This window comes from Clytia hemisphaerica, unplaced genomic scaffold (genome assembly GCF_902728285.1).
Source record: "Clytia hemisphaerica strain Z4C2 unplaced genomic scaffold, Clytia hemisphaerica genome assembly, whole genome shotgun sequence".
NCBI lineage: Eukaryota > Metazoa > Cnidaria > Hydrozoa > Leptothecata > Clytiidae > Clytia > Clytia hemisphaerica.
This window is the reverse complement of record NW_027104060.1, coordinates 313615-339530: the sequence shown is the minus strand read 5'-3', so window position 1 is coordinate 339530 and position 25916 is coordinate 313615. Positions and strand designations below refer to the sequence as shown.

Genomic DNA, 25916 nt, shown 5'->3' with positions numbered 1-25916 from the left:
AAAATGTCCGTACATGGGGGGGATATAGTAGTGAAAATCTACAAATTTGCCTAGTCCGGGGGGTAAATTTGCTCTGTTTGGGCGAGGGGTAAATTACTCGAAAAAATCTCGTACACTTCTTAGAAAAATCACAAAAAAATCACAAAAAAAATCAAAAATCACAAAAAAATCACAAAAAAAAAAAAATCAAAAAATCAAAAAATACAAAAAAAAAAACAGAAAAATCACAAAAAAATCAAAGCAAAAAATCAAAATCACAAAAAAATCACAAAAAATCAAACACACAAAAATCAAAAAATCAAAAAGAAATCAAAAAACAAAAAATCACAGAAAAAAATCAAAAAATCAAAAAAATCAAGAAAAAAAAAAAATCACAAAAAAAAAAAAAAATCAAAAAAAAAAAAAAAAAAAAATCACAAAAAATCAAAAAATCAAAAAATCACAAAAAAATCACAAAAAAAATCAAAAATCACAAAAAAATCACAAAAAAATCAAAAAATCACAAAAAAATCAAAAAATCACAAAAAAATCACAAAAAAACAAAAAAAAAAAAAATCAAAAAAATCAAAAAATCAAAAAAAAATCAAAAAATCACAGAAAAAAATCAAAATCAAAAAGAATCACAAAAAAAATCACAGAAAAAATCAAAAAATCTAAAGAAATCAAAAAAAATCAAAAAATCACAAAAAAATCAAAAAAAAAAAAAAAAACAAAAAATCACAAAAATCAAAAAATCAAAAAAAAATCACAGAAAAATCAAAAAATCACAAAAAAATCACAAAAAATCAAAAAATCACAAAAAAATCAAAAAATCACAGAAAAAATCAAAAAATCACAAAAAAATCAAAAATCAAAAATCATTTCGTACGCTTTTTTCGAAGTGATTTACCCCTCGTGTTTGGGAGTAATTTTTCTCTGTTTGAGGGTAAATTTTGAATTTCCAGTGGGTCAACTGATGGTTGTCCAGGGGGTTAGACCTGCTATCTGGGGGGTCAAAAGTCACATGTCCGGGAGGTGAATGTAATATCCTCCACCCCCCGCCCCATTATGAATTTTTTCCTGGAAAAGCCCAATATGAAAAGGAATTTTTGAAGGGTTAAAAGGCGTTGTATTGAACCATGGCGTCATATATGTATTTTGATGTTTTAATATTTTCGCGAAAGTGTCTGTGCGTTCGGTAAAATATAAATTTAGTACAAAACTTAAATACTATTAAACTATTTTTATAATGCTATAATATAATACACGTTGTTAAATGAAATAACCTATAGTATTCTAAAATTGGTTAACTGCTAAAAAGGGTAAGATCAACTTCAGGGGGATTTGACACAACCACCACGCTTCTGGATATTTAATTTAATAACTCCCTCTTTCTTTTAAACTCATCCCAAGCCCACCTGTCACACAACGTTGTTTCAACGTTTATCTAACGTTCACAACGTCCATATAACGTTAAACGAACGTTGAAACAACGTTGTGTGCGAGCTGGGAGCGTTAAATCAACCAAATGGAGAATTAAGTTCAAAATAAATTGATAATTTTGGGTATTTTAACATTTTCAAGATTCAAAGTTCGGGCGAAAACTGGGCTTTTCTAGAAAAAACCGCATACCCCCTGTTGAGGTGGTCCATCACTCTATGGCTGGAAATGCTGTAATCCCCTGGAATTCCAGGCAATTTCAGGTTTACCCCTCTCTGGAATTCTGAATTTTAGTAGGATTTAATAAGCTACCCCGTGGAATTCCAGTTATTTTTGACAGATTTTTGCATCTCTCTATGGAATTCTGGGCTGTACTGTGAAATATCACCCTCGGTCAACACAACAAACTCGAAAGCTCGGTCTTTACTTGACCTCGGGCAATATTTCTCAGTATAGCCCTCACTAACCGGTCATTATTGTATTATATTGAAATAGTTTTGAGATTTTACATGAGATTCCCAAATATTATGACTTTCATTGTAACACTAGAGTGATGACGTCAACTTTGATTCATTACTCCACGGATTAAAGACGGTCGATGATCGGCCGCCCGGATGCATCGAGCGCCGCCTGCTGTACATAGGTTTATTGAAATCTCTTGTGAAGATATTATGTGTTCCAAATACTTCCTCATGATAATGACCGCTGACCTGTATAAAAAAAGTTGTATATGAATTCACGTTGGCTCCTTTGGTCTAAAAACCAGGGTGTCAAACCTTAGATTGTGTCTAGAATCTCTTGTTCTAAAAAAGGAGGTATTGTTCTCAAACCATTAAGAATTACCGAACATTTCCCTGGCAGGCGTTTCCACGAATGGACATTTCCCCGAATGGACTTAGTTACGTTATGATAATAAATTAACTGAATAAAGTAATCCTCGACTATTCGAATCTTTATCTAGTTCGAAGGAAATTCTTTTTCTCTTAAGTGGTACTCTCTACTTTCACTATTAAATGAATAATTTTTGAGATTGTGTTTTACTATTCACCCCTGATCTCTCTCTCTAGCTGAATTATTTGGTCGAGAGTAATCAGGATCATTTTACGAAGTCTTTGGCACGACCTGGCAAGGGGTCAAATTAACAACGGTTATACGGTTACGTTAATTAAATGTTTTATTGACGTACTTCATAGATCTTAATGTTTGAGCTATAACATTTTTATAGTATTTATAATGTGAAATAAATTTCGATATAAAGTTCTTACCTTCAGATTTTCAGTAGCTTCCAGTGCATCAAAATAATCAATCTTTGAACATTCTTGGATAATTTCGACGATACTTTCTTTCACATCTTTCGCCATCTCAATGCCACCGCACACAAAGAGATGACCGTTTCTTTTGCACAGTAAATCGTACATCTCTCGTGCGTTCTGCTTTATCAAATGTTGAACGTAAATCTAAGGACCAGAAAAAAATATTTTAAATTTCTAAAGGGCAAACAAGAAGTTTATTTACTCTAAGGTCATCAGATAAAAAAATTCACTCCATTAAGAATTAGTGAATAAGGCTTCGGTCATTGTTATTCCAGATAAACTAATAGAAAGGGTGTGGTGGGAATCCGACGCACTAAGAGCGGTACCACCACACCCACAAAGATCAAGATGATGGTGTGATGTATTCTGGAGTGGTTTGTCTATAGAGGTCATTTGTCAGCAAGAACCCCAGTTCTTCCGCAATGGCAATGGCGAACCAACAAGCTCCTGACCCAGGCGTGTCGCGAACGCCTGTGCCAATTCATCGAATACAAAAAGCGAAAACAAATGTTGTGCAAATGATATCCCAAAATGTACGTGGTTTGAAATCAAATGATCGTGTTGAGGAACTAACCCTATCACTCAAAAATATCAAAAATAGAAACATTTTCGTTGCCTGTCTACAGGAAACCTGGAGAACTGGAAAAGAGGCTATCGATTGTAACAATTATAAACTTATACTTTCCGGAAAGGAGCGGCAGCTTAACAACAGAGGTTCCGAAGGTGTCGGTATCGTTCTTTCCACAAAAGCTGTTGATTGCTGGAAAGCAGCTGGATGTGAGATCCATCGTATCAGCTCCAGAGTTATCGCAGTAAGACTTTTGTTAACTGATAGACATGCTAACGATGTAGGCGTTTTTGTTATCTCAAGTTATGCACCTATTGGGGTGGCTTCAGATATTGAATGGGAGAATTTCTTCGATGGACTTGATGATTGCATTTCGAAAAAGAAACCTAAAGACATTTTGGTAATCGGCAGTGATACAAACTCTAGCATGGGATGTAACGCTCAGTTGAACGAAGGCTACCCCATCGGAAAATTCGGTATAGAGCATGTCAATGACTCTGGAAGACGATTTTCGTCATATCTTGCTATAAACAACCTACTCGCAGCTACCACTTGTTTCCGTAAGAATAGTTATGCAACTTGGACGCATCCTCGCTCAAAGCTGAAACACCAAATCGATCACTTCATTGTTCGGAAAGAAAATTTCAAATTTGTGATGGATGCTGGTGTTACTGAACCTCTAATTGACTCTGATCACATAGCAATCAAATGTAAGCTACGTTTCATTATTCGCCTGAAAAAGAAATCTGTACCAAGACAAAGACTTGTCCAATTAGATTATTCTAGATTGAAAATACCAGATGAAAGGAACAATTTTTGTCTGAGAGTCAAGTCCCTTTACGACAATGACAACAAACTTCAAAATAGTACCTACAGTAGGGTTGCTGAAGCAATTATAAAAACTTCTCATGAACTCTTGCCCCGAGCTAGAAAACCTTCACCGGGCTGGTTCCAAGCCTCCCAAGATAAACTGTTACCTTTAATTGATGAACGTAACAAAGCTTTGATGAGAAAAATTGACCGTCCGCTTCGATCTACCGTTAAGAAATACAAACCGTCCGTAAACGTCTAAAGAAGGCAGTATCGAAAGCCAAAAACGAATGGATCCAAGCCCAATGCAACGAACTAAACCGTGTCCCGAAAGCAGGTACAAAACGATTTTGGGATACAGTGAATAAAATCAGATCTGGTCTAACAAAAGTTAAAAACAGTAATGAACGCTCAATGAGAAAGCCAAACGGCACTATATGCACATCACCGGAAGAAAATGCTACTGTCTTCCGTGATCATTTTCAACAATTGTATAGCAGAACGCCCGTATTTGATGCTTCCGTTTTGAATTCTCTTGATCGCAAAGAGACTGTTAATGGTATTGATCATCGTCCGGATGATGAAGAAATTCGGAAAGCCGTTCGCAACCTCAAGGAACGAGCACCTGGTGACTCTGGAATCACTCCCCAAGTATGGAAAGCACTCTCGGAGAATGAATCTACCTTTACCTTTTTAAGAACTATTGTTCGTAATTTTTGGGACTCTGAAAACCCCCCCTTCTGAATGGGAAACTGGTCTTCTCAAGATTCTACCAAAGAAAGGAGACCTAAGCCTACCGGGAAATTACAGAGGGATCATGTTGTTGGAATCTGCCTACAAGATTATCGCTATCATCCTTCTTAATAGACTCAGCCCAATTGTAGAAACCCTTGACCATGAACCCCAGTGCGGCTTTCGTCCTGGGCGTGGATGTGTTGACGGGATCTTCACAGTAAAAATGGCAATGAAAAAGCGCAGGGAACATGGCCAAGAGACTTGGATATTATTTCTCGACCTGGTCAAAGCCTTTGATCGAGTACCGCGCGAGCTTCTCTGGGAAGTGTTATATATTTTTGGTGTCCCTGATAAACTTGTACGTCTGCTTAAATCAATTCACGCAAATGTGGAAGTTAAGTTTGTTGTAAATGACATCACTAAAAGGATCGAAAGTATAATTGGTGTCAAACAGGGTGATATACTGGGTCCACTCCTTTTCATTTTCTACCTTGCTGCTGTAATGATATCTTGGAGAACCACTCACACACGAGAAGTCTGTATCTTTCACACCAAGTTTGACGATATCCTAACCGGTAGACGACCTTCAACTAAAAAATGTGAACAGTTTTCGTTACCGGACTCTGAGTATGCTGACGATACCGGAGTTCTATTCACATCAAGAAGCTCTGTCGAAACCTACCTTCCACCACTAGTCAAGCATTTTCTAAGATTCGGTCTAGAAATCCATGTTGGTAGCGAAGAGAAAAGCTCTAAATCTGAAATTTTGTTTGTTTCTGCCCCGAACCAAACCTATACCGATCCCCTGTCTTTCGATAATACGAATCTTGGTAATGTCAAAATCGATGATGCATCCCATATGCCGATCGTCGATCGTTTTTGTTACCTGGGGTCAATCCTATCGCGTGATTGTAAAGATACCCTTGACGTCGAGTCGAGAATAAAAGCAGCCAGCAGTGCGTTTGGAGCTTTGAGAAATTGTTTATTCCGTTCTACTAATGTTTCGTTCGCAGCAAAAAAATCTGTCTACGAAGGCATTGTTCTGGCGATTTTGTTATATGGCTCTGAGCACTGGTGCCTTACTGAAATTGTTTATAGAAAGTTGAGAGTTTTTCATGCTCGTTGTGTCCGCACCATATGCCGTGTTAACTTAAATCATGTGAGATCCCACCGAATTTCGACGGCTGAATTGCTTGAGCGCACTGGTTTGCTCTCTATTGATGTATATGTTACACGTCGCCAACTACGCTGGTTAGGGCACGTAACCCGAATGCCCTCTGATCGTTTGCCCCGTAAGATGCTGACATGCTGGGTTAGCGAAAGGCGCCCACGCGGGGCCCCTGAATTCACGTATGGGCGTGGAGTTTACAAAAGTTTGAATAAAGTTGGTATATTGAAATGTGAGTGGTATGGGAAAGCTTTGAATCGTGTGGAATGGAAAAATGTTATTGATAGTTATATTTAGTTTATCATTTGCACTTAATGTTTTCGTTTTTTTTTACTATACTTTTTATTTGTCATAGCGCTGTGAACCCTAAGTTAAGTTAGGGCCTATTCCCTGTGCTAAGGGAAGGTTCACCTCCTCCTCCTCCATCAGAATGTATACTTTGATAGGATTTTAATTTTCACGAGGTTCAATTTCGCGAATCAGCTTTTTGAAGAAAAGAATAGGTGGGTTAATTTCGGGATAGATAATTACAGTGTCATAAATATGTTGCAAAAATGTTGCACCCCCTTGTATAATTGAGTTTTATTTTTTTTAGCGACTGACTTAACTGTAGGACAATCGTCTTTTCGTACTCACAAATCGGAGGATTGAGCGGGATAATAATAATGAACCACGAGTATAGTTAGGGATAACCTTTAAATACTTTGCTTAGCGAACGTTGCGAGCGTAAGGCGAGCGTTAGTTTTAGCGTGAGTCGTAGGCGACTATGTTAATGTCTGCCTTCTCAGAAAGTTTAGTACATAACTTATAGCCTATACTAGACGTCACGGTTTTTTCTCTAAGCAGTAATGTCTATTCCACTTTGCGACTTTTTCGAATGTTTTAAGCCAAGGGTTTTCGGGCTCCAAACATTCGATTTTTTGACGTCACTTTAAACTTTCGAAGCTCCTAACAGTAGCGAAAATATCGAATTTGCGTCAAAGCACTTGAAAGGCTTCTATTTTTCGAAAATCATCAAAGTGGAACTCACTAAGAAGCGGAATGAAAAATCAAGTTTTGGTGAGGTACTCGCTATACATACCTTTGCCTTCCCACGAACTCTTGAGAATGCGCAATGCACTTTATTTAACACGCCACTCTCATGGCATCTCTGTATTTCCTCTTGAAACAGGAAATCTTCTTGTGGACTCCGACATCCTGTGTATAAAACAACTTCCGGTAATTTAGTCCCATTTTGTTGGTGTTTTGATTTGTATAGGAGTTCTTGCCAGAAACCACGGAAAGGCGCTATACCAGTCCCAGGGCCAACCAGAATAAGTGGGTCACTGGTTTCGGGGAATCGCAAACGGTTTGATCTGAAACAAGAGTGTAAAAATTGTTTAATTGTCAATACTTTCTTGAAAAATTAAGCGAAAATTGGACAACCACTTTAAGATTTATGTGAAAGTGCAATGTTTTAGTACTGGTGGAATCAACCGACTAAAAAATGAGCTGATACGACTTTTTTTCGATTTCATCTAACTGTATGTGCTTAAAGATACTTACTTTTTAACAAAACATGGAACAATATCGTTTGGTTTCAAATTATTCAGCCATGAAGTGCAAACACCTCTTCGAGTCATTCCGTCTCCTCCTATAACATTTGAAGAGAAGATGTTACCGTTTATTCACCGTGCTGACACACCTGATATCACGTACAGTGGCAAAATTTGGGCAAACTGGGAAGGCAAATTTAGAAAATATGGACTTTGGCGCCCCGTATTAAAAGTGAAATATAATTGTAAACATGACGCTAGCAATGCAAGCACGAAAATTTATAGATATTATTTTTCTTTTAGGCTGAAAACTGCTAATTTTTTAAAGGTGTAAAAAAGCAAAGGGGTGCCGAAATTAGTAAGTAGAGGCGTATTTTTGCGCCTCCCCCCATAAAAATCGGCCGCTTTGGAGGAGGGGTTGACCACCCTGCCACCACGCTGCTGAAACACAACGTTGCTTTAACGTTTATATAATGCCTACAACGTCCACATAACGTTAGATGAACATTGAAACAAAGTTGTATGCCAGTCGGGGGTGCTGGAGAAAAAGGTAATATCAAAAGTCCCCATGAGGAATAACCACTTTGACCAATAATACATACCTTGTGTTTTGTAATCGAGCAGTGCAGCCGTCAAATGGATCTCATTTGGATAACATCGTGGTGATGATGAAATTGAATAATATCTCTGGATAAAATAAGTACATTACAAATTCTTATAAGCAACTCCATTTTTTGGGTCCAGCCTGAAGTGGCTTAGCATTCTAGATCTTTTTATGAAAAATGGGCTTTGACTACCCCTGATATTATACCATATTATATGCTTATTGGGTCAAGGCTATCGTTTGCCATATGGTTAGACTATCTAAAAAGATTCTACTATACGAGATTTCCCAGACATGATTCTCCATTATTCATTTAAAAGGGAACCAAAATTTATTTGAAATAGAAATTGCATATCATAACAGCTTTCGGGCTGAATTTATAGCACGTTGGAACTCACAAATGCTATGCTTCATAAGGAGACAGGTACTCACAGGTTTAAGTAGAGGAATTTGTGTGATGAGAAAAGTGGCAGATATTTGTACGGACGAAAATTCGTCCAAAACATCTGCAATTGTCGGACAGTTGTAATTTCTCCATTGTTTATATTCCATTTCATTCTGTGAAAAGAGAGAAAAACAAAAGAAAAATTATAAAATTGGTCTTGAATTGTAACCATTTGCAAAACCACATTTAAGCCAATTTCGCAAAGAGCCGTTTGGACTACTTTTTGATATAGCTCTACTTGAAAGAGAATACACGTTTTTTTGGATGCTCTTATTAAAAAACGTGTAATAAGATTTAGCATCACGGAGAGTGAAGTATAAGATAAATAACTATCTAAGACTAGCTCTAAGTTGGAGGAACACTTCATGAATGGTTTTGCTGCTGAAACAAGTTTGGAGATTCAAGATTACTGCTTCAATTCTTCCATACTGTTATGATCGGGTGTTAACTTTGCACCTACAAGGGTTTGGCGTATGGTAAGAAAAGTATAGGGTACTAAAGTCAAAAAATAAGACTCAACGAAATAAAACTTACCTCGACAAGTTTTTGTAAACCATCTATATCGCTGGGGTGTGTTGCCTGTGAAAAGCGAAATGTTATGTTTCATGAAGGGGAAATAATCTAGGATATCCTCTATATTTTTTCCCTCGTTTCATTGACGACCCAAAACTCGAACTCAGTCTCTTTTCTTCACTTTCTTATGATAGTACTCACAAAAGGTGTCAATCAGTAAAATCAAAAGTGGTGTGACTGGCTCTAGGTACACAAATATACCTCGGAATAAAGTCTTCGAAACAAATCTTCTCAAAAGACGTTCATATTCGTTCAAAATAAGCCAATATACCAACTCCTGACCACTTCTGATTTAAAGGGTATAAATGCTTTTAGAAAGAGTATAAAAATACCTTTTCAATGGTACCAAAACCATTTTCTAACTCTCAAGGTATAGAGGAGGTAGATTATGACAATTTGAAATTTTGGATTTCAAAAAAAAAAGTTGGAATTTTTCACATTTTTCAAAAAAAATGTTGCGCGCTGGAAAGGTTAAATGCTTGAGGTGGAGTCAAAATTAAGTAACATCCCCCTCTCTTTGCTTCAAAGGCACAATTTAAAGGTTTTGTTTTTACATAAGTGTTTCCTTTCTATATCAGACACATATTTCATATCAGGACAGTGTCTTTCTATTGTTATTATGCTTATATAAGCAAAAAAATGTTTTTCTTTTCCTCTTTCTAACCAATCTTGCTCCACATCCGTCGTGTCAATTCAATGTGAAAAAGCTTGTAAATGAAAATTGACGAGTAAGCAAACGTTATCACTCTTATTTAAAAACAAAACCTTTAACAAAAAGATTTCAATGGAAACTTACTTTTGAACATAACAAGCTGAGGAAAGACTGTGTAGGTGGTGTGTTTAAATCCAGTAAACTTTCAAAGATGGTAGCCAGAGTCGTGGGCGATGATATGCGGTCATGGTTCACCCAACCACATATACTGTTCTCTGTGAATAAATATCGAGTTTATTTATCGGAGGATATCGAGGGCGACGGTAAGTGAAGTCGACGCAAAACAAAGTCGAGAATTGATGTGCGTCTCTATATCGCCATTGCTCACCTAAACAGACGACGGTATTTTGGTGTTTTTACCGTCGTAGGGCAAAGTGGACGGCGATTTTGGCTACATGTCAACTTTGCTTTATACCGTCTCCTTCAATTTATCTCGAATACATAAACTATTAAATAACAAGAGCGAAGATAATCCTATAATATTCACCATTTTGAGCTTTATTCGTAAGGGGTCAGATTTAGAGGAAACTATAACTATAACTATAAGTTAGAATTAAACTATAATCCTGAGTCCTCATTTGATACTCATAGAAAAGGTTTGACTAACATTTCCAAAGGGGTATAAGAAGAAAGCTTTTCTTTGTTTTTTATCCAAAGAGAGTTTGGTTTAAGTCGGGAAATCAAAAACAGTGCTGACGACTCCCAATGAAGAGACGAAATGCATACACCTGTTCTGTCACACGTATCTACTGAAAGAAGATAGTTAGACAGAAACTCAATGAATTTCTTCAAATATGTACTCTTTTTTTAGCCCATGTAGGGTCGAGGCTTTCCTCCCTCTTTGGGTCTCTTCAAAGCTTGACTCCAGAGTGCGGAGTCTTCAAATATACATCAAATATTCTAACTAGAATCGAGCTTTTTCATTCCAAAAAGACGCAAATTAACGGACAAAGATTTGAGACTTACTGCGTTCATGATATGCGTTTATCTCTAATTTGATTGGTTCATCTGGGTCAAAGGAGCTTCTGCATTTTTTCAACACTCTTTCCACAAGCTTGTGATCGTTCTTGGGGAAGATTGCCAGAGAATCGCCGATGTCGTACTGGAGTTGTTTGTGGTTCTCTTGGATGCTTAACCGAATGAAATTCGTTTTCCGCCTGGAAAAGAGATTGATCAAATATTAGGCTGCTGGCATCATCTAACGGGATCGTGTTCCTCATAGTCTATACTACTTGCGGTTTTTTAGAGGTCTGTGATTCAGACTAAGCCAATAACGCGTAAATGGAGCTGCTTAAAATTTGAACATTGCTGAATATAAGAAAAAAATGCTTAATGAAAATGCACCATTATAATGTCTTCCAAAATTACATCACGGACCCAACAACTGATTGGTTGCAAGTGACGTATTGACTGATTTTACGTCACTTAAACCCAATGAGCTGTTGGGCAAAAGGTCGAAGACATATGTCGAAGATATTGCAGTGATGTATATCATGAATTGAAAATTCAGTTTATAGTATAGTTTATAAGTCCTACCTTGACTGATGTGTTTGAAGGTTTTCCACATCGATCACTTTTGATGGGACCACATTTTTGCGGTTGGTTTCAGAAATTTCTAAAGACGAGAGAAAAACACAACTTGAGGAACTCTACATTTCACCAATAAAAAACAATTCAAATACTTAACAACAAGAGTGATCAATCATTAGATGAAATGGAAGGATTAAAACTTACGGTCGCAAAGGCTTTTGATTTGTTTTCGCGCTGTGTCCGCGCGCACGATTCGGAATTTCGATTCGCTCCATTGGGACCGCCGGCCATCAATCAAGATATTTTCCTTTTTTTCTGAAGTCAGGAGATTGTTGTTGTAGGCGTCTGCCATATCAGTATCGAAAGTTGGAATGATATCAAAGCTGCTGCACGATTCCTACGGAGAGGGAATGGGAGAAACTCAGACATGAAGGAAGCTATTATAGATAAAAATGAGATAAGATAAAGGATGAATGAATGAACGATTGGAAAGGCAGTTTCAAATTTCCTTGTTCTTCAACTCTCGAAAGGGTTAGAAACCACAGGTAGGTTCTAAATAAAAGGTGAAGGAAGGGCCAATAAGATATTCCAAATGAAAAATGAACAAACCACCGGCTTACCATGTAGCTTTCATCTAGCCAATTCAAAAAGCTTTGTTCTTGTCCATTCAGTTCATCACCTTCTCCGATACCGTAAATTTCTTCTGCTCCCAAAGATCTCATCTTATTATTGACGTCATGTCCAAATGCACAGAATTGTGGGTAGGCGCTTGAACCCAGGGCAAAAACAGTATACCTGTGAAATGAGGAACTCAAGTTAAGGCTAAATGGCTTAACCCTATTTGCGACTTTGCCCTACTTTACGCTAGCCAGAGAGCTGTTTGAAAAAAGCTTTGAAATTCATGTCTCTGATTCAACGAAGATACATAGGCTCGATGTTGGAGCCGCTTCTAGCGCAAGGCTATAATTGTATTCCCCAACGGCCACACAATGTTATTGTAACGTTTATCTAATGCTCACAACGTTCATGTGACGTTAGACGAACGTTGAATCAAAGTTGTGTGCCAGCTGGGTTACTTGTTACGGTATGCCATTTGATACAAAATTTTTATTTCCGTTATTACTTGTAATGATCTAGAGGCTTTGATTGGTTGATATCGATATTGAGCCAATTATCTTCTTGAGTACAATGTACCTCACTTTCAATGACCATTTGTTTCAACTTCATATCAAACAACTAAAAAAAAAGAAGAATCAATATAGAAAAATCGCTTCCGTTACAAGACTTGTCACAGACTCGGTAGGATTTTCAGCCATTTGAGGTAAAATGAACTGACTGATATTCCCATGTTTTTTTATGGCTGGGGATTTGAATATCTCTGTTTTCGGGTCGGAAAATTCGGAGGGTGTCCCACTTTTTCCGTGAGAAGGCATTGAGGTGTGTTACAATGATGTGTTATGTCGGTCTCGAGTTCTGATAGTTTTCAGTTTGTTAATTTCCAGATGAAAAATGATAGATTCGGTTTTTCAAGAACTGTCAAGTCGTTTTCGGCATCTCTGACCACAAGAATTCCTAGTCTGAATCACAAACCTCTACAAAACCGCAAGTATATACCTAAGAAAAGTTTGAAAATCTCTCATGGATCAAAATACTACCCTCAACATAATCTCAGCAAAAGCTGAGACCATCAAACACCATCCCACCCCAATTGCTTGACCGACAATACCATCAAATATGATACAAAACAGACAAAACACTGACATAAACAACTATACAAAGAAAAAGAAAATAGCAAGATGAAGACAAAGCCTAGAGTCAGGTGTGGTACCAAGAGTAAGCACTCTCAGGCGCCCGCGAGCCACCCGGCAGCAGCACGAATCCGTTAGTAGGTGCTAGCAGCTTAAAGAAGTCTGACCTCAAGAATGACCTCAAGCGGAGATTTCTTTTGATCAATGTAATTTATAATCCGTTATTCAAATCGACACTTGCTAAACTTACAGGTATTCTGGTCTGTGAAATAAACACACACTTTGAGAAGAATTAATCTTAACCTCTGCGTTTGAAGGCGCTTCTCCATTCCCAAATGTTGACGTCACAATGGCTAAGAATTGTGGTTTTGTTGAATCAAGAACGAATTCATATTTATTGAGACTCGAAAATTTTGTCCAAAACGTCACATTAAACGTACTCTCTAGGTGGCGTGCGAACCGTTTGGCGTGCCCGCTCTCCGAGCCGTATAGAACTGTCAGTTGCGGACGCTTGCGTAAACACTGTAAGACCATTTTGATGCAAATCAGAATGAATCTATAAAATACAAAAAACACTGATCATAGTTCATAGCATGATCCTCTCGCTCTGAAAGGGTCTCAACAAAATTAAGAAAATTTAAAAGTTTCGCTCTCAGGGGTACGATTTACAAGAAGATTGCCTTCTGATAACTTTATACCCTACCACTTAGTTTACCTTTACTTATTGAAACCTTGAACTAAAGGTAAAAAACTGAAAATAATTACTTTGATATTTGTTTCAGATTGGTGAAACGTCTTTTCTTCATTCGATAATATCTCCATGGCTTCTCTTGGTATTCATAACTTGGTTTCAGTTTGTAGTTGACCATCTCTTGGTGGAACACTGGCAATAAACTTCCTGTACAGAAATAAACGGGTTCATAGCCTTGCTATTTTAACAACTCACTGAGCAGATATAAACAATGACAGTTTATCATCTCATGGTTGAACATACTGGCAATAAACTTCCTACAAAGAGGATTGAGAAAACTTGTTTATGACTTTTTAAATTTGCAAGATAACTCAGTTGAAAAACAGCGTTGTTACAACGTTAAAATATTTCGACAAGCGTCTTTCTTGAAGTTTAATTAAAGAACTAGAGTTGGAAAAACATAACCTTAAATGTTATCCAGACCTTCGAATCAAACTTCTAATTAAACTCTTCCAGCTGGCAAACAGTTGTTTCATTCAACGTTTATCTGATGTTAACAACATCCATATGACGTTTAAACAACGTTTTGTACCGGCTGTCTTAAGTCTGCGAATGCGAAGGGGAGGGAGCCACCCTTTCTCCCCGGATTGCTCCACTTATCCCTTAATCCTTTTCTTAATTGCTGCGCATCAAGCAGAGAGGCATCAAGTACCATTTTGGGAATCTTTGGTATGACCCGACTGGGGGTTGAACTCACAACCTTGCGAACCGTAGCCGGATGCTCTACCACTGCACTACGGTCGCCGACTATCTTACCTGATATAGGAGGAACTATCCACACCCAATCAGCTGGACATCCTCCTCTGCGACTCGATTCTGACTTCATATGTTCACAGAATTGTTCTGATAGTGAATGGTGGTCAGATATTGTGACTTGAATTTTCTGCAAGGAAGTTAAATTAGGAATACAGTTGACTCTCTCTCTAATTCGATCTTCAAGGGACCAAAAGTTTTCTTCGAATTAGAGAAAGATACGAACTATATAGAAATTATTTTAAGTGGGTTTCTCCTTGACGTAAACTTTGAATAAGTTCGAATTATAGAAAGATTCGAATAAAATTAGTTCGAATTATAGAAAGATTCGAATAAAATAAGTTCGAATTATAGAAAGATTCGAATAAAATAAGTTCGAACTAGAGAGAGTTCACTGTACTTAAATTTACGTAATTTACGATTTACGTAAAAAGATAAGTCTGTTCCCAACTGACAGAGAACGCCATAAAAACGCCCACCTGACGCCCTTAACGTTTATAAAATGGCGACCGGTAACCGATGACCTGCTATTTAACCGAGCTCTCGTCTAAATGGTAGCCGATAAGGCTAAACAACTGACGATCGGCTAATTTTAACATAGGCGGTTTTAGACCCTGTGGAACTTATCAGATGAAGAGATTTATAATTGTAATTTCATTGTTTTTTAACGAGCGTTGCACTCCTTCGCATGTATCCGACATACTTGTTCTATTGTCTTAAATCAACCAGTGATCATGGCAACAGCTCGCACACACAACATTATTTGAACGTTTTTGAAGTGTTCACCACTTACATATAACGTTAGATGAACGTTGGAAAAACGTTGTGTGCCATTTGATTGTGTGTATCAGATGTTATTACCTTGAAACTGTGCAGCACAGCGCTCGTCATCTCAATAGCTGTTTTATCTTTCCATAGTGTGAGATCTTCACTTGTATCAAGGTCAAAAGCTGAAGCTATTGGCTGAAATAACAGAAAAAATAGAATAATAATGGATATAATACTTCTTCTTCATCTAGTACCGACCTTCCAAGAGTGATATACCTGGAGCAGTCTCTTTTCTCTGTCGCTCCCTACCTATCTGAAAACAACGTTGTTTCAACGTTTATCTAACATTATATGGATATGCATTAAATAAAAGTTGAAACCTTGTTGTGTGCCAAGGCTATAGACATGCCCAAGAAATTCACCAGGTCTATTGTTTCAATTTTTACCGTTACTTTTTAGCTTCGTGATTTTTGAAATCAAGTATGAGATGTATGTTTTTATAAGAACATACAAAATTTTTGAACCCTTCGGATGTTCTTAACTTTTTGAGTTTCAAGCCAAAAAATGTTCTTAAATTTTCATAATTTGACCATTTTGTAAGTGTTTTTGTGGAATTCTATAGGGAAATGGGTGTTTTAGAGGTTATGAAACCTTAAACTTGTTCTTAACATTTTGGCCATCGAAGCCTTTTGTTCTAATATACTTTGTTCTTATAAAAAAGTTCTACAATATAAATCAGCTTTGGGTGCGGAAGATTAGAAAGAAAGAAAAGAATTCACTCACTTTTATCAAATTGTATCTTTGTTTGTCGAGAAAATTTCGAACACCAATTTCGGTAGCCATGTACCTAAAAACGAATACTGTTTTATTCTCTCTAATTCGAATCTGTATTATTCGAATCTTTCTGTAACTCGAACTAAGATATTGGTCCCCTCAACTGAAAAGTGGTTTAAAATACTCTCTGTAATTCGAGTCTTTTTCTATCTCGAAGAAAATTTTTGGTCCCTTGAAGATCGAATTAGAGAGAGTCAACTGTATATTCAAATAAACTAATTATTGGAGTTTTTAGTAATTCTGTCATCAGTCCGCGAGATAAAATATGTCAGGAAAGCAAATCACTGCCTTGTATTTGAAAAAGAAAAACACTATTAACCATCCATTAAAAGGAGCGCACGTGAATTCCAGACCACCACAATCTAAAGCAATGTTAGTGATTGCTGGCACAGCATACCATTCCAAACCAAGCTCTGATAATTTTGTATATCTAAAGGGAAAATGAAATTGTAGTGAAAAATACACAGATTTATAAAGCCCGAAGGAAACACGAAAAGGCAAAAAAAAATTGAATATCGGAAAAAAAATATTGTTGCTATTGTTTTCGAAAACCCGCGAAGCTTCTTATTGGTCAAGCTCTGAAATTCTATTGTAATGTCACGTGATTTAGGTAGGATTTCCTACCTAACCACGGCACACTTTTCAGCCGAAGCATGGCATCTAGCCCTTCGGACTTTATAAATCTATGTATGTGTAATACTTTTTTCATATTTTATCAGATGCACAAAACACGCGTTTGTCACCTCGTAAAACATGGAAAGAAGAAGTCTAACAATTTTGAGCCTCACGAATCAATCAGGGCAACGTAAGTCAAACAAGGTAAGAAATGTTGTCAAATAATTAAGGCAAAGAGCGTCTAAAAAAGTAGCGAAAAGCTGTTTCCAACTGAAACCTCTGGACTCAATCCCCTAAGCTCAACTCACTTTGGATGTGATATTTTGACCCTTAAAATGTATTCCTCTGGTATTTCAAACAGCTCTGGCGGTCCACCTTGATATTGTATGACTATAGGTAATACATCAAAAGCACCTCCTTTTCCTTGCCAACCCAGTGTTTGGCAGACCTAAGAAGATGCAATTACGATATTTGAAACAATTCTTGGAAAAATAATTGTAGATTTTTCTGGAGAGAATTACAGTCGACTCTCTCTAATTCGATCTTCAAAGTGACCACAAATCTTATTTGAATAAGAGAAAGATTCGAATTGCGGAGAGTAATTAAAACCATTTTCCAGCTGAGGGGACTAATATTTCAGTTCGAATTAAAGAAAGATTTGAAACAGAGATTCGAATTAGATGGAATTAGAGAGAGTTAACTGCATTATTGTAAAATGAAAAAATAAATTTTTCTAACATATTTAGCAAATCTTTATATCGATGCGAAAGATGAATATCCCCAAACTCGAACCCAATCCCTTAGTTCGCTTTTTATGATTCTGATAGCGCTCACGATTATACCACGTGTCCATCAGTAAAATCAGTGGTACAAGTGGCTCCGAGTACGAAATTGGGATATCCCTAAATTTGTAGGCGGTAGTCTGCGGGGTTTTCTTCTTTTTTTTTTCACCACTGCTTGAATCCTTAAACGTTTTCCGGATTATTACAAGATTTTCTACCTATTATATCTGTCAAAAATTGGAAAGTTTTGGTCCCAAATTAGAGCGTCCACCCAGAAGAACAATAAAATGTCCGAAACAAACCTCGGTAAACTCGCAACTGTCCGGATCACCAATAACTGAACCGTCCGGTTGTGTATACCCCGCATATTTGATCAATTGTGAATTCCAGATTCTCGTTTCTTTGTTATTCTCTGTTCGCTTCTTAAATACTGTCAGTGTGGATCTTAGAAAATAAATGAAAGGGAGAGGGTTATAGCGTATCCTGTTAAGTACTTAAATTATATAGCGCCGCCTGTGCAAGGCGTTTAAGCTGGAATATGCAAACCTAGAGTTTCTCTGCTTTAAAAGACGGTGGTATGGAATGAGTTATACACTTTCAAACTTCTTGTTTTTAGATTTAATTTATATATTTAGGGTAATGATTTTTGACTTCCCCAGCTGTTTAAATGATATAAATAGATAGATTGAATTTTTACCAGGGTCAAATTGCCGAAAATCCCATAATTGAGAATTTTTCTTTTGCCCGGCCAACAAAAATATAAACATTAGAACCATTTCACTTTAATTTTCAAGCAAAAAGCAACCTCCAACCTCTGCGTGGTGTGCGCAGAATGGATGATCTATTTTGTGGTTCACCCAATCAGAACCTAAATTTCTAATGATCAATAAAAAATAAAAAACAAGTAATAAAAAAAGCAATTAAAATATACCTAATCAAGCCTCCATTAGTAGCATACTGCAAGTGTTGAAGACAACCTTTGAAAATTTCTTCCGCGCTTTGAACATGTCTGTGATCAAAGACCTAATATGTAGATGTAGAACAGCAAAGCTACCCAGCTGGAACAGAGCGTTGTCTAATGTTTTATGCGGAACGTTTGGGACGCCATATGAACGTTGTAATGGCGCTCTGTGCCAGCTAAGCTAGAAGTAGGCTTTGTTATCAGCCAAAAAAATTCAGACTTCAGAAGCACGAATTTGTTTGAACGCTCATTTAACCTTATAGAGACGTTAGAGGTGTAAGATGGACGTCAAAACAACGTTTTGAGTCGGCTGGGTAAAATATTTAGAATAGGCTACCTGGTCAAATTCTTGATAAGATCTTGGAAGAACTTGTCTTGTAAAGTCTTGCCTTTTCTTTCATAATCTTGGAAAATGTTCTTGTAAGATCTTGTAAGATTCTATATTATCCAAAATCTTGGATTTTCTTAGCAATACCTTGCTAAGATGTTCTAAGATCTGACATATCATAAGATCTTGAAACATCTTACCAGATTTTACAAGATCTTAGCAAGAATTTTGACCAGGGAAATCTTCGTATAACGTTTTATTGATTGTATTTCACAAAAGGTCTTGTTGCAACTTTTTAGAAGATTATGACCGACCTACCTTTAGATTAAGCCATTGTTTTCTGCCGATACATCTAGATGCATTCCTCCAAGCGAGCTTGGCGCCAAAAGCTAATTCTTGTTCAGTCAGTTCGTAGGTTCCAGTCTCTTCGATTGACCTCATGACTTCACGCATGCGCAGAGCTTCCTCGTTGTCATGGAGACTAAGAGAAAATTAAAGAACTAATAAAGAACTTCAAGGTTTTCTGGGAAACTCAACCGTTACAGCCGTTAGATCTCGATCATTTAGCATCGTAGTCCATGGGGGATGTGGGTTTGATTTCCTAGTCACCACAGACTCATCAAATAGCTCAGATCGAATAGATTTTCAGGTCTGAGTTCAATAACTTGTTGCAATAGGTAAGATGGTAGAGGTCGACTCATTCAGTCCACTACACTGACAGCAATGAGCCGATTAGACTGGGCTATCCGTGCATTAGCTTTAGACTTGAAGTTATTCGCCTTTTGGCATATACTTCTCTTGAATTTAAATTGACTGAAAGGTAATGTTGAGTTTGGGTTTCTATGAATAAGTAATCCAGCTGGCATCTAACGTTGTTTCGACGCCCATCTAATGTTCACAACGTCCGTATAACGTCATGTGAACGTTGAAACAACGTTGTGTTCCAGCTAGGAAGCAAACTAACTGATTAATCCAAGTATTGACTTGTTCTGTAACCGAACTCCTTCGTCGACCAGGTGTGTGGATGGAAAGCTCACTTGATGCTCTTTGAAATCTATCGGAAAATTTTGATTGCAACTTCATGTTTTGTTTAGGGCCGTTTAGGGCAGAATTAATGATTCTGTATTGTGGCTTTTTATTACTATACAATCATGGCCAGAATATATGGCAAAAAAGCAATTTCAAAACCGCAAGTAAATTTTAAGTGCCTTAATTAGAAAGTAGAGTTTTAAGTCTGAGTTTTAACATGAGACTCAAGGCTTAAGAGCTTAAGATCCAAAAGCTTGTTAATGGTCCCACTAGGCTGTCCCAAATCGAAATATTCGATTAGATAAAGAATCAAGCTTGGTTACCACCTTACTTGTGTGAATTTTCTTTAAAAAACTCCTTAAAAAATTTCATTGCATCTCTTTTCATTTCTTTGATTGGGCGTAATTCTCCGTACGCCCTTTGCTCGCCCGCTGGAGGTTGAACCAAAGCTCCAGTACAATAGTGATTGGCTCCGCATTGCACGCCCTAAATAGTAAGAGATTAGGAAAAAATAAAATTTTCAGCGCCTCAAATTAAAGGAGGATTTTATACATGCCATCTTACTACCTTGATACCACATATATCTCATGGTAGCGTTTTGCAGATTTATCCAATTTTGAACCCAGCTGGCACACGACCCCGGGCACACGACGTTCATTTAAGGTTATAAAGATGTTGTAGACATTACATCAGATAAACGTTGAACGAATAATGACTTACTTGAGCTCGTTTATGAAGTTGGTCTTTCAAGAAATGACCTTCAGTGAAATGATAAAGTTTGATTTCTTGCATTTTTCAATATGGATTTGACCTCACATCAGACGTACTTTTAAAGAAATTAAATCATAATCGATGAAATGTGTCGATTTGAGTGTGAATAATAACTCTCGCTAATTCGAACTCGAACGGAAATCTAACTTATTTGAATTACAGAGAGATTCGAAAGTATTTTAAGAGGGTTCCTTTTTGGAACGGCGGGGGCTGGAAATAAGTTCCAATTATAGAAAGATTCGAATAATAGAAGTTCGAATAAGAGGGAATTTACTAGTACTCGTTTTTGGAGAAAACTGACTTCCCGATTAGCTTACATACATAGCTTTTATTCTTGTTGCTTTCTATTATACACCCCTGTGTCACAGAATCACTGGGACCCCAACCCTACTAGAAAACCTGGCACAAATTTCATCCCCGGTCGGAAAATACCCTGGAATTTCAGCCCCACTGGGAAATTGACTTTGATTTCATCCCCACTCGAAATTCAATGTTTGAATAATTGCACTCAAAAACCATCCCCACTGCATTTATAAACCTTGGAATAATAGAATTTCTATTGCATAATTTCAATATGAATCTTTATCCCCACTGAGGAAAAAGCCCCACCAGGGCTGTGAGAAAGGAGTGTTGTTATAAAAAATCATTCCTATAAGATGTGGCACCCTTGATGACAAAACCACTACCACCTTGGTCTATTGCAATGTAATGGGTAATCTCAACCTCGTCCCCGTGGCTTTGTTTACGTCTAGCGCTATCAGTAACGGCAAAAAGCTGATAATGCACGAAAAACGAGATTGGGATAATCTCAGATAAATCTACAAGAATAAAAGCTATGCATAAGCTAATTGGATGAAGACATCCACATATATCAATTTCAAATCTAAACACATAAGAATTACACCAGTAGCCTGTATGTAGTAAAAGAACAAATATTTTTGGTAATATTCTCAACTAGGGTTAACCTCTTAAACAAAAACTTCCTTCGGAAATAATTTAATCGTGTCACCCTACGTATGATCTGCAGTATATATGTATAGTAGTCTCAATAATGTCGAAATACATATGCTCCTTAATTCAAATCTCCTGAGTGAATATAGTTGAACAGAAATTCAATTTCTTCACATATATAAACAAACAAACACAGATTGGTATGTCTTTCCAGCCGCGATGCCTCATAAAATGATAAAGCATTGCGTAGTATCTTTTAGAATAAACTTTCTTTGTTGCCTAGGAGACCATTTGTTTGCATTTAAATAAGGGGGCCGGAGATATGAGATTGTCCATTATTTGTAAACTTTTAAACGCTTCATACTGAAGTCATAGTTTTTATTCGTTCACTGTTTTTAGTATAAAAAACTCTGTCAAATATTGATACAAGTTTTTTTTATAAGAACAAACTATATAAGAACATAAGAGTTCGATGGCCAAAATTTTAAGAATAAGTTAAGAACATCTTAAGGCTTTGGGGACTCTAAAACACACGATTTCTTAGAAAAACGCACAAAATTGCCCACAAAATGGCGAAAAAAAAGAACATGTTAAGAACATTATAGGCTTAAATCTGAAAAAATTAAGAACATCCTAGCCCTTTAACCGCCGTTCGCACTTTTCAAGGTTCGACCTATTTGCCACGGAAAAAATAGAAGGTTCGAACTATTTGCCAGATTTCGGCATATGCCGACAAAAGCGACCTCAGAGCTTACCATCACATTAAGCTTTATTTTCTGAAAAATATCAGAAATATAAGTGATATGTGTTTACTTTGAGTTAAAATATGTATAATTATGAAAAACATCTTTGAAATATATTTTAATTATTCAGCTGTGCTATTTAGTGTAATCTAGTTCAAAATCAAACTTTCAATACACTTAAAAAAACCTCTGGTAAATAGGTCGGGATCTTTCTTGTCGGCATATGCCGACAGCGGCACTGAAAATGCTAAGGCTTTAAAAATGTTGGATGATCTTATAAAAAAAACGTGTAGAATACCTATGAAAGTTATATATACTCCATGTTTTTAGTTATCAAACTCGATGTGATTCGTTGCACAATAAATAATCAATCAATTTAAATCTTTAACTTAAAGGTTAAGTATTAAGATGAATGAAATATTTTAGAAAAATAGCATCAGTCAATGCGAGATAATATGCTTACAAGGCATCTCCACTGGAATTATATAAGATAGCTCTACATAGAAATCAAATCTTTTGTTAAAAGCGCATGTGTATTATCGTGACTACAGCTCACAAAAAAGTATAACCTATTAACTCGAAGCTTTTTTGATTTTTGTAGCCCCAGGGGAGGGGGTAGAATCTACCACCTTCGATTATTTTTGATCTACATACAGGGTGTCCCTAATTAAAGTATCGAGTCGAAACACAACTATGAGTAGAAAGTCTTATGTGTGTGTTCACAAAATTGTATTTTAAGCTCTCCCTCTTTTTTCTTTGTCATTACGATTAATTTATACGTTGTAACTACCTTTTGTAATAAGCCTGTGTGATGGAGAACGTTCTTATATTTTAGCTATAACACACACAAACTTTTCTACTCAATCGCATGTTCAAACTCGATACTTTAATTAGGGACACCCTGTAGAAGAGCTATGGCCATGAAAATTGATATAGATGTTCTCCGTCGTGACACTAACTTCCAGGAAAAAAAATTTCTTTGATGACGTCATCCAGAAAGCAATGACGTCAAAACAAGATTTCTACCTCTCGGAAAAAAGCCCAAATGTATGGTTTACAAAAATGTCTGTCACAGTCGAACCAATAAAGATATTCAGATTCGGTTTGAGATTCTGGAAGATAAAAGGTTGATCTTAAGCATAAATGCTGTTTTTGCATTTTCCATTAAGATTTTTGCCTAAAATCTATATGGCCCCTATATAGAAGATGAGCAAAATTTTCAAAATTTGATAACTTCATATATGATGCCGTGATGATGATCATTTTTCAAAAATTTTGTATTCATTTTTTGAATTAACATTGTCAATGCCTATCACGTGTCAAAATTTGAAAATGATTGAATAAATAGGTCAGAAGTTACCAGCACACAAAATTTTGAGTTTTAAGCGATTTTAGCTGGGTTTTATGTCATGTTTTACAATAAAGTCGTAGAACCTGATCTAGACAACCTACACGTTTTTTTCATAAGAACATCTAGAACTTTTGAAGCCTTCGGATGTACTTAACTTTTTGAGTTTTAAGCCTAAAAATGTTCTTAACTTATTTTTGACCATTTCCCTAAGAGTTAGGGTGTTTTAGAGTCTACAAAGCCTTAAAGCCCTTGACCTTTTACATAGTTATAATGAATGTTGATTCAGCAAATTGAAATAAATAGAATCTTTTGTAACGAATAAAGAAAAATGTGGAGCAAGATTTTTTTCTTCCTTTTATGTACAAATTTGAAAGGACTCTTTTATTAAATTTTTGCTGAAATCAGTTTCAGACGAGTCGGGTGTATATAACACCGTATAATTCCTTTAAAATGTTCATAATCATAACTTGTTCTTAACATTTTAGCCATTAAAGCCTTATGTTCTTCATAGTTTCTTCTTATAAAAACGTGTATACACAAAAGAATACCCGTGTGATAGATTCTACCCCCCCCCCTGGGGCTAATAAAGTTAAGTAAAAAGTTTGATTATTACTTCATGTTACCTTTAACCTTACCTTTAGTCTTCTGAATATCAGTGCCGTAGGAAGCATTTTAATTTTGGGGGGGGCTGAAGTTTCGTGACACCGCGAGGGCCAACCATGGTTTGGCCCGAGGGGGGGAATTTTGAAAATTTGAGCTCTAGATTGCTTAAAACTACACTCAAAATTGACAATTATGACAAATTAAAAAAGAAAAACTTTGCATTTTGCAAAATAATCATTTTTGAAAAGATTATTGGGGGGGGCATAGCCTTCCCTGCCCCCCCCCCCAGTTGCTACGGCACTGGAAATTAAAGTCATATTTTTGAAAAAGTAAAATTTTCATTAAGTAGTTAATGTGTTGCATAGATAATTAGTAAGAAAACATTACAAAGCTGAGGTTAAATTTCCTGGAGAAAATGTTAAAGTAATAAACAAAGTAATTAGTATCTACACACACTGGTGCTAAATTGGTTTTAAAGTTACAAATAAAGTCATCTGGTATTAATTGAGTTCCAAAAAGTAGGAAAAAATTCGAAGAAAATTATGAAGTTCATTCATTCACTCAAGGAGTTTTCCAGCTTTGATTAAAATATTGTAGAAAAGATGAACCTCCCCCCCTTAAAAAATGACCCCAAAATCATTTTTAAGAATTAATATGAAACTTTTAACTTACATCAGAAAAATGATGTTCACGCCACAAAATATGACTTTGATAAGTTCATAAAATGTTACATACTTCCCTCCGAAAATGTCTTTATAACCTTCGATGGTTCACATTTTGGAAATGTAGTTAAGTTTCATCTGAGTACGAGATTGACTTTATTCGGCTTTGCGGTTATGCTTTGATTTTGAAAGCGGATGTCCTTGAAGCCTCAGAAGCTAAAAACAAAAATTGATAATAGTTTTTGAAAGCCAAAGGTTATAAGCTATACAATTTTATTTCTTTAGTTTGTCTTAGATCATGTTCGCACGTAACCCCTCCGTTTCGTTCCGAAACGAAACGTTTCCGAAACATGTATGAACGTCAAAAAAAGACCTAACAAAGAAAAACAGATCGAAACGGTTTCGCTCTACTTTGTTCATCGAAACGGATTCATCGGTTTAACTGTTCCGTTTTCTTTCCGAAATGAGTATGAACGCTTTCTATCCGTAATAAATACTACACCGGAGTCACAGGAAAAAAGTACTCCCGGAAAAAAGTACTCCCCTGTACTTATTTCCTGGTGATAAGTACTCTCCAGTACATATTTCCTTGGACAAAAGTACTCCCTAGGAAATCGTCACCCCCTCCAGGAAAAAAGTACTCCCCATAATTACTACTTTAAGGACAGAAACTTTCGCATTTTTGGCATTTTTTCGCGAAAGTTTCTGCCAGGTAAGAAATTAAACAAGAAATTCAATACCACACCGTATACAATAACCGTAACGTCTGAACATGGTCTTACAAGTTATACTTCCCTTAAGGGATCTGACCGTAGAAGGAAATTGATTTCGGATTTAAAGAGAAAATTATTACA

At 36.5% G+C, this 25916-nt stretch overlaps 1 protein-coding gene across 1 annotated transcript; it reads right to left on the bottom strand.

Annotated features, from left to right (window-relative positions):
* Positions 1-1548: 1548 nt before the first annotated feature.
* LOC136812401 (nitric oxide synthase, inducible-like) lies at positions 1549-20807 on the bottom strand. The gene is made up of 26 exons (XM_067068892.1): positions 20702-20807; positions 20313-20467; positions 19917-20006; positions 19271-19433; positions 18595-18686; positions 17966-18107; positions 17190-17329; positions 16586-16696; positions 16216-16279; positions 15526-15627; positions 14668-14794; positions 13926-14058; positions 13464-13716; positions 12536-12648; positions 12033-12207; positions 11617-11809; positions 11419-11497; positions 10849-11039; positions 9967-10097; positions 9132-9176; positions 8585-8710; positions 8151-8235; positions 7559-7646; positions 7095-7368; positions 2685-2876; positions 1549-2129 (listed from the first exon to the last, which is right to left on the bottom strand). The coding sequence occupies exons 1-26, from the start codon at positions 20771-20773 to the stop codon at positions 1965-1967; spliced, it is 3501 nt and encodes a 1166-aa protein (XP_066924993.1). The 5' UTR covers positions 20774-20807; the 3' UTR covers positions 1549-1964.
* Positions 20808-25916: the final 5109 nt, after the last annotated feature.

Bases quoted from the DNA above. Each gene is read 5' to 3' on its own strand.
- LOC136812401 (XM_067068892.1), bottom strand. From the start codon at position 20,773: ATGCAAGAAATCAAACTTTATCATTTCACTGAAGGTCATTTCTTGAAA. The intron at 18,687-19,270 runs GTAGGTCGGTCA...TCTACATATTAG, and splicing joins AACAATGGCTTAATCTAAAG to GTCTTTGATCACAGACATGT. The intron at 2,877-7,094 runs GTATGTATAGCG...TCTGGTCCTTAG, and splicing joins GAGTTCGTGGGAAGGCAAAG to ATTTACGTTCAACATTTGAT.